The sequence below is a fragment of the Pyxicephalus adspersus genome, chromosome 7 (genome assembly GCF_032062135.1).
Source record: "Pyxicephalus adspersus chromosome 7, UCB_Pads_2.0, whole genome shotgun sequence".
NCBI classification, from domain to species: Eukaryota; Metazoa; Chordata; class Amphibia; order Anura; family Pyxicephalidae; genus Pyxicephalus; species Pyxicephalus adspersus.
The window spans coordinates 43381620-43391191 of record NC_092864.1 but is presented as its reverse complement, the minus strand read 5'-3'; the positions used below and the strand labels follow the sequence as shown (position 1 = coordinate 43391191).

General features: G+C 33.8%; 1 protein-coding gene across 4 annotated transcripts; it reads left to right on the top strand.

The window, feature by feature from the left end:
* The first annotated feature begins 335 nt into the window (after positions 1-335).
* Positions 336-9243, top strand: GCG (glucagon). Of its 4 annotated transcripts, XM_072416805.1 has the most exons (7): positions 336-392; positions 1361-1459; positions 3115-3276; positions 5068-5202; positions 6304-6417; positions 7800-7937; positions 8694-9243. In XM_072416805.1, exons 2-7 carry the CDS (start codon positions 1368-1370, stop codon positions 8713-8715), a joined length of 663 nt encoding a protein of 220 aa, XP_072272906.1. In that variant the 5' UTR covers positions 336-392; positions 1361-1367; the 3' UTR covers positions 8716-9243. The 4 variants fall into 4 exon arrangements, with proteins under 4 accessions (XP_072272906.1, XP_072272909.1, XP_072272907.1 ...); XM_072416808.1 differs by lacking the exon at positions 3115-3276; XM_072416806.1 differs by lacking the exon at positions 6304-6417.
* Positions 9244-9572: the final 329 nt, after the last annotated feature.

Here is a 9572-nt window from a genome sequence, read left to right as displayed (position 1 = left end):
AAAATCCTTAATAAACTTTCTATTGTGAATTGGTTGATTGTATGAAGAAGAGTTCACGTTCTCTGCCATCTGACATAGCGTTATACCTGCACTTCCATTACACCTGAAAAGGAAGCACTTGTACATGTGCAATTGTTTCACGATGATTTGCCAGCCGTCTCTAATGTGTAAATTACACAAAGAGAAGTCAGTTGTATCTTAACATTTAAAGCATCAGCAATCACATGATCATCTGTGTCAGAAATAATGTGCACAATGCATCCTCACTGTGTTCAATGAAGCTGAAAAGAGTATAAAATGCTTTGTGGCATAAGCAGTTGAAATCATCAGGAAAGAGTGGAAAGTGTCTTCAGACGGATTCATCTTGTCCATTTTCAGAAGTCCACTCCACGGTCAGTATTGTTCCCTGGACTGCAGTACATAACTGGCTATGTTTTTTGAAGGTTTATATGAAAGCTTTATTATTTTTAATATTATTTTATTTGTTATTTTACTCTGTTTTATACTTCATTTTTTATCTCAATTTTTTAAAATAAATATCTTTTACTGTAATGTTTCTATTCTATGATTGTGTTACATGTATGTTTAGTTTATTAAACATTTTAGTCATTTTATTTTTTTTTTAAATTGAGGTTTTATTTCTATAACATTTTTGTTTCACCCAAAATATGCTAGATATTTATATACAGAAATATGCTAGATATTTATATCAATGTATTCCTGTAGCTTGCTTTTAAGTCAGTATTATTTTTTAACATCAGTTTCAAAATGTTAAAAATACTGAAAACTTCTGTTCCATCAAGATTTTTTTAATTCTTTAATAATTGCTACAAGGGCTACTTACACAGCCATCTATTAAATAGGAATTATTGTGGATAATAAACAAATAAAATACATTATAAAAAAACATGAAAATCACAATTTATTACCAAAATAAAGTGAATTGTTTCACTTTCAGTCTTAGTTGGCTCAACTTTTTATCTGTAGCCTAGATGTAGTTTGGCTGTGTTTGGCTATTCATTTTCTGGGTGGATGGCAAAATATTAAACATACTCAATGGCACTAAAAATTGTTGAAGAATAAAGGTGTGACATTTCTAGTCTTGAACTCTAATACTGATATTTCTATATTGCACTACCCTCTAGTCTGAATAGTCAAATTTTTTTACATGCATAAGAAAGTTAAAAAAAAAAAACATTTTGTATGTTTCAAATCAGTAACATTCAATACCCCCAACAACACAATGTTTTTTTATTTATATGACTTTTTTCTGTGTTTTTTCTTATGTTTTATTGTTGTCACCATAATGTATTATTGGCTATACCAATGGTAACTTTAAACATTGTTTAATCTGTTGCAGAGAAACCATGAAAAGCATTTACTATATGGTGGGGCTTCTTTTTATGCTATTGCAAGGAAGTTTCCAAAGTCCTATTCAAGAAACAGAGGACAAATCCAGGTATGAATAAAAACTTCAAAATGTATTTTCTTTTATATTTTTATAGGCAGCTAGTGATCTTTGAGCTTTTGAATAGCCATCCTGTCCTTTGCTGGTTGGACTGTATAATTTCCTAAAACTAGATGAATGTAGGGTTTCTATGTATATCGTAAGGTGCTGATGTTTTATATCATTTATATCACTGATAGCGATATACTAAAAAAGTTAAAGACCTAAAGGGTTAGTCAATCCACCCCAAATGTATATTTTATTTATGGATAAACTGTGGGGAGCTGAATCACTGGTTTCTTATATCCACTGAGGATTCCAACAGTAAAAGTTCCCACAAGAAAAGTCTCAGTGCTCATTCTTCATACCATCAAATATATTAAATACTTGGATTAGGAGAGACTTCATTATTTGATGGCTAACGTTAAACCATTGGTAATTAAAAGGCATAAAAGTTCCATCCTAATGTTGAGTGGCCAGTTGAAATGATTGGAATTGTGGGTGGTAGATTATTGGGAATCTTTTAGGACTGTGCAATTTTATTTTATTTTTTTAGTTATTTTTTAATCAAAAATTGATAGAAAACATAACAAATGCCAGTTGGCAACTAAACCTACCACATTTGACCATAATTAAAATGACTATTTTGCCTGGGATATCTTTAGCCCGTTGACTTACAAGTCTATTTACCTCTTTATTAAATAAAGAAAATTATTAAAATATATGCATTCAATTATATTGACATTAAGAATAATTATTATTCCTGGTATTACCCCAATCATTTAACCCTTCTTTTTAACTCACTAATTTTGTGTCCTTATAACAGGGAGTGCAGACAACATTTACTATTCCATTTTAGAAACATTAAAATGTGTACAAAGCCTTGTTTTAGCTAAACTACAGTTTTTGTTCCCAAGCAGGAACATTCTCATATAAAGACAAGCTTTATTGTGTTTACAGTTTTTCCCAAGAAGTAATTTTATCTCTTATGGCCACTTTTAACTCAAGGAGAAAATGTTCTAAATGCAAAAGACCATGTAAGGTTTTCGAAGGGGGGTAGGAGGAGGATTTCTTGTGGCGTATTATTTTAAGTGCCTGTAACATGGAAGGTTATATAAACCACATGTTCTTTGCATCCACACAGTGTTTCTGAGAATTACAATGCACTACTTGTGTGTGACGATAGAATCATTTCAATATGTTAAAGCTAGTCAAATGACTTCTAAAAAGAAAAACTGCTGAAATAATACACAGTTTGTGCAACAAATAATTTATATTAGTATATAGAACCCAAGGGAAAGATTTACAGGTTATATGGCATACAACACATTATTTATTACTAGCCAAATGTGTGTATTGTGGCATAGCATAGGGAAGAATTAAAATCCCTCTATAGTTAGCTCCTGTCTGTGTTCCATTTGGTAGGTTTTCCTTCACTGCCTGTCCTAGATATAAGACAAGAAGTGAAAGGATATATCTCCAAAGTAAGTGGCAACCTGCCACTGGAATTAGGGTTCCTTCTGGAAAAAATCAAAAAAGTCATAAACATAGTAGAACCATTCAGTGTTTGGTCAAGTAAGCTAGCTATAGAAGTGTGGAGTTCAGAATAATACCCCCCAGGCTCTTGATAGATATCTATATCATCAATCAAAAAATTGTATACGCAGATCAGTCAAAGCTGCAAGGACTGAAGCACTAGATGATTCAGATCACCACAATGAAGTTAAACGTCATTCACAAGGCACATTTACTAGTGATTACAGCAAGTACCTAGACTCCAGGCGGGCTCAAGACTTTGTCCAGTGGTTAATGAACTCAAAAAGAAGCGGGTAAGAAATATGGAGGCAACAGAACATATTCTGTTTCTGATGATAAAATAGAGGTCCCGTCCAATTCTGTGCCTTTACGTCCAACTTGTCTGTTGTTATCACCCTATGTCAGTTCTTTAAATGTGTCTATTGAAGCTTATTGTCGCTGTCCAGCATGAACCTTGGTTTTGTGGTTTGATCAATTCACCTTTTTCTCCTTAAACCTGAGTGTATACTGTGTGTGCAATATGTGTAATATATAGTGATTACAGGAGGATTAGAACACTTTAATATACTGTGGCTAAACAAATTGTATACACTTGTGCCGAGTAGGCCAACTCTTTTGGACCCAATGCAGTAGTTGTACTTTTACAGAATTTCCTCACAGTTTGTTAATTTTATCATTTGTACACAGAGCTTTTTAAATATGCAAACACATATCTAAATTTAAATATTATTTAGGGATAGAGTAATATATCTCTGTTCTAATATACCTGCGTCCCAAAGGGAAAGTGAGAGAAAGTCTCATTTTACCAAATAGAAACTTTCGTCTTCCCTTTAATCACAGTCACAACTCACAAAATAGCAAATTACCAGTGACAATGGTCACCAGAACCAGCAGACGGGTGCATCTATCCATCAAGAATAACATGACAAACGTTTTCACCCTTCCAAAGAGAAGATTCACCCTTCTGTTTGTCTTTGTGACAGAAAGTAATGTCAGTTTTGCTTTACAGTGAACACCATAACAATAGGTGAGGTGAAATTTTCTAATAGTGACAACCTATGTGGTGACAACTGTCCAAAAGGGTAACTATCGTCACTTTTACAGAGATATCTTCTCTTTTCCTATGATATCCTACGAAGAAGTGATGAAAGTCTACTCAGTGGTTTTAACTATCTCTGAAACTAAATCTAAATGTTGGTCTATACTAAACATTAGCATCTTAATGTTGCAGGTTAAAAATATATACCTATTGCCTTCTTTGCCATTTTATTCATCAATTTCTGTACATCCGAAATTATAGACGAAAGAAGGTGTAAAAATGTAGCAGAAAGATATTGCATTAGGGAGCCAACACAACATGTAAACTGTATTTGTCTAATTGTCACACCTTTTGTTTTTGTCTGCAATAGTTCTTAGATTTAATGCGGCCTATGTTGTGTATGTTTTGATCGTTGATTATGCTAGACCAGTGTTTTTCAAGCCTTTGGTCAGTTGTGTGCTATTAAAACATTTGCAGTATATAAATTCTACCTATCTTCCCCCCAAATCTCCCAAAACACTGCAACAGTATAAAAATTGGGTCTGATTTATTAAAATTCTCCAAGACTAGAGAAAAACGACATGGAAAGACATGGAAGAACCTGGGTGATCCTCAAACCTTAAATGGGTTTCTTAAACGTTCAGTTTGCTGGATCACCCAAGTTCTCCCATGATGGTCTATCTTCTCCAGTCTCAGAGAGCTTTAATAATCAGGCCTATTGTCTTAGTTGTAATCCTAATTCATTTACACTTCAAACAAAATGCAATAATTTCTATCTAACGATGGCCAGCACATATCCACCGGATCGCCATTGTCCAAGCAAACTTAGACGAATCACAAACACATCCAGTCTACGGTTTCAATCAACATTGGCAGCTATCATGACAGTAAACATATACCTTAAAAAATGTCCCCTGTTGAGGGCCACCTATAGATTGACATGGTTTTACCAGTAGTACATGACCCACACATTGGGAAACACTGTTCTAGATGTAAAAGCTAATCAATAAATGTGTTTAATTAAATTGTTATCTTTTTTTTGTAGAGGAATATCAAAGCGCAATGTTCAGTTCGAGAGGCACGCAGAAGGCACATATACCAATGATGTTACTCAATTCTTGGAAGAAAAAGCAGCCAAAGAATTCATTGACTGGTTGATAAAAGGAAAACCAAAGAAACAGTAAGGACACCAGAGAGTTATTTTCCTAAATTAAACATTTTCTGTTTAAAAATGCATGTAATCTATTTCATTATCAGACTTTTGGCTACACTATACTTATATCTATGAATAAACAATATTGGCCCCTTTTGGGGAGAGGGTCCTGTAATTCTTACCAATTTTGGCATTGACATAGCATTTCTTTTCATATGGCAAACTCAAACTTTAAGATACTGAAAGAGAAGATAAACCAGTAACAAACAAAATAATTTAACACAGATAAAACTGGATTTTTAAGAGGTTTGTATTTGCATTTAAACTTGAACTAAAGACAAAAAAGCCAAACGTATATTATTCAGTTGGTGAGGAGCAGTTTTTATTCTTTTGTGTCACCTCTGTAACATTGTTGTATTACCTTTTTGATTCTGCTAGTTTGTCTGCTATTTTTCCACTTCCTTTAACAGGCCAAGCTTTTCATTCAAATTAGCCATTTTAATGGCCAGTTTGTATTCATTTAATGATTCCATATTTTCTTTTTAAACCTTTATCCAACACATGTTGATTTACCTGCCTAAAAAGTGAAGGCTGGAGTTATTATTCAATTGCCTCTGTCCAAGGGTGGCTAAAATTCTCCTCTGTATACACAGTTCAGGGAATGTAGCCACCGTAAGACATAACTGCAACAAATATATACTGTATATTCATAGTTTTATATTGCATGTCAATGTATATACATTTGGCTGTGTAATTCCTTATTAATAATATTATTATTATTAATAATAATAAAAATATTAATGTGAAAGGCAACATTTCACCATTCAGTATCCTGTACTAAAGCGCATTGAGAGTCCAAACTGTTTTTACATGAGTTTGGATAAAATAGGAAAGTGTAAAAACCCTCTCAGTTTATTTTTTACTCTCTGGGTCCCATAGGGAAGATTTCCCTTCATGTCATGTCCTGGAGATCCAAAAGCGAAATAGAAAAATGTTCTACTTACACAGAAATAACTGAAACAGATATTCTCATTGGACATTTTCCCATACCTATTGTGACAAAAACCTGTATTATTGTAATGAATAATTGGAAGCATCCCAAATTTAAAGGGCTTGTTTATTGTCTAGGAGATTATCAAGACACGCAGAAGGAACTTTCACTAGTGATATGACCAGCTATTTGGAGGAGAAGGCAGCCAAAGAATTTGTTGATTGGCTTATTAAAGGAAGACCAAAAAGAAAGTAAGAATTCACATTTTATAATTGGACTTGTTGTTATCTTACGTAAAAAAATGAAATATTTAACAAGGAGTCCTAAAATGTCTGTGCTGGCTAAGGGTGATAGTGATTTTCAACTAAAAAGGATGCATCACCCCACATATATTCAAATAAAGTAAAAAGTAAAAAACAAATTGGTCCATTAGGAATTTAAGAATTGCAAAACAGATGTGAAAGTTTCCACAAAATATGGCTGCCAAATAATTTTGAAATACTAAAGTATTTACATAATGCTTTGTGCTAGATGCTACAATGCTACTATGCTTGGTAAATAAATAGTAGTAGAAAAGCTAAATACTTGTCTTTCTCAAAGAAAATGCTGCCCAGATTCTGTCAGTGTTACTCAAATACCAAAATCTGGGTATGTGATATCTTGCAGGGCAGCATTAGGTTTAGGTTTTGCTAATTCTACTTTTCCTCACCAGGGCTTTTGGCCATCTGACTATCTGGCATGCATTTAGGCCTATACAGTGCCCGTTATTTATACAACACATTTACATTCAGAGTTGCCCTTTGATTTCATAAATGAAAAAAATAATAAAAGAGGCTTTTTAAAAAAAACTTTTAGGTGTTTATGTTGAGCCAATCACATACTTTTTACATTGTTGTTATTTTTGTTTAGAGGAGCAGAGAACAGAAGGATGAGCTTATAAGTGTACAGTTGCTCCTTCATTGTACAACCAAAGTCTAGGGGGGTCTGAGACCACATTCTTGTGCATAACATATGCTCTGGTCTAGAATGTGACTGTGCTGTATGGTGGAGTTGTCTGGATAACACTGTAGGACTGTACAGAACTTTTTCAGCATGAATTAGAAGGGCCGTTTTGAACTTGCATTGGTTCTACTATGAGCTCAACCTCAGTCCTACATAGGAGATGTGGCAGATCCCTACACAGTTCCTAAAAGCAAAAATTCACTTTAAGCTGTGCATTTGCTGTTGAAAGATTTAAGTTGTAGCCCAAGCCAATGCAAATCTGGTTACCTGGGGTGTGGTTCATTGCTACAGGGTGCAAAGCAGCAGTTTGCTGTGTGTCTGAGACTGTGAGTCAGTTGGTGAGGCCAACTTCATTTTCACACCATGGGTTTAAGAAGGCCCCTATTCACAAATCTCCAGTTCAGCGATATATTTAGCTTTAATAGAGAAAAACTATTGTAAAATACATCCACACAGGAAAAACATTTTTTTTGTATTTTAATAATAATGCATTTTCTTTGGTGGTTTATTTTATATATATATATATATATATATATATATATATATATATGTATATATATGTATGGTAAATATGGATGATATTTTAACAATACAGAATTGAATACATTAATATCTATTTATGTTCAAAAAGTTTCTCAGACATGTCAGCAGAAGAGATGGACAGAAGGCACGCTGATGGCAGTTTTACCAGTGACTTCAACAAAGCCCTTGATATTAAGGCTGCTCAAGAGTTTTTGGACTGGATCATTAACACCCCAGTTAAAGAAAGGTAAATCTGTCCACAACATTAGATAATGTAACTCAGTGTTCTATGTTCATAGTATCGATCATTTTATACAAATTAAAATGGAAACTTGGACTCCAATTGTTGATAGTCCTCCTTTAAAGTTGGTTGCCTGGCTGCCAATGGCTTCAATACTGACCAGTATTCAGAATAAAAAGTTGGCAAAAGACTTAATACACACCGAGATATTTACTGGCAGTGGTTGTACTTACAAGAGGCCCACCCATATAATGTTAATAGGTTGTACTTACAACAGGCCCACCCAATAGATTGGCATTGGTTCTTAAAGAAGCAGCATTTAAACATTTGAACTCAACTCAACTGAATCACAAGCACCCCCCCCCCCATTAATTTCTCATAGGTACCTGCAAATAAGACATGCAGCGTCTCAACTGCGGGCATTGTTCAAAGAAAGCAGTAGCTACACCACTACCTTTCTCTTAGGCCTTATTTGTTACAGCTCTCAATGACTAGAAAAAAGAGACTATCATGGGAGACACTGGGAGATCCAGTAAACCTGAAACAGATTTCAAAAAGAATTTTTTTGCTATTTGCTATTAGTTGGAATTTTTTTTCAATCCTTGATCAGATACATTTTAGGTATGCTGGCTCACTGGTTTTCCAATGATAGTCAATCTTCTCCAGTCTTGAAGAACTTTAATAAATCAGGCCCATTATGTGAGCTTATCCGTAATATAAACAATACTTACAAACTAAAGATTCTTTTTAATTTCCTTTTAGGGATTTACTTGATGAGCAATAGAAATACAGAAGATCTTCAACAAGGATTCACTCGGCTTTCACTTGAAAAATGATGACTTTGTGTTATGTAAATTCAAGCAGGTGTACCATAAAGCCATACAGTATAGCTTTGCATGCAAAGTAAATGAAATTTCCAGTAGTGTTTTCTTGTTGGGGAATAAAGAGAAGATTCTGCTTATAAATGTGTATCTACCATAGCAGGTTTAACGCTTTCCTTCATGTATGGATTTGCATTGCACAAGCATTGCCCATTCGCCGTGAATGATGAGGGCTTAAATCCAAAAGTGCCATTCTCATTGCCCACTTATTTAAAAAAGTTATAAAAAAATTAAAAATATTGAAAAAAAATAACTTGTTTAAATTAAAATAAAATATATACCTTATTTTTCTATGAAAATGAACTGTACATAGAATTTACTCCAATCAGTCGTGTCTTAGAAAAAGGGTAACCCTGTTTGAAATGTTTATTATAAGTGCTAAGCTTTCGGAATATTAACTAGTAGCCTTAAATAAAGTTTTTTAAGCGTCATTTGTATTGTCATTTGTTTATAAACAGTCCAATGATGTTTTAGGGATAAAAACAATAAGCTGGATTTTAGGACTTTTGTTTGCCCAGATTTACAAAGGTCTACCATACAGCACAGCCCATGTCTTAAAGCTAAACTCCAAGCTAAAGATAAATATAAAGGACACAATGGGCATGATTAATTAAAGCTCTCCAAGACCCAAGAAGATAGACTATCATTGGAGTAGTTGGGTGATCCAGCAAACCTTGAATAGATTTCTTAAAGTCAATTCCTAATATTTGGCAAACGTTTTCAATCCTGGACCATATCCATTTGGGAGGGTTGCTGAATT

Coding starts and splice junctions, on each gene's coding strand:
- GCG (XM_072416805.1), top strand. CDS start 1,368: ATGAAAAGCATTTACTATATGGTGGGGCTTCTTTTTATGCTATTGCAA. Junction 1,460..3,114: donor GAAACAGAGGACAAATCCAG/GTATGAATAAAA, acceptor TTGTATACGCAG/ATCAGTCAAAGCTGCAAGGA. Junction 3,277..5,067: donor ATGAACTCAAAAAGAAGCGG/GTAAGAAATATG, acceptor TTTTTTTTGTAG/AGGAATATCAAAGCGCAATG.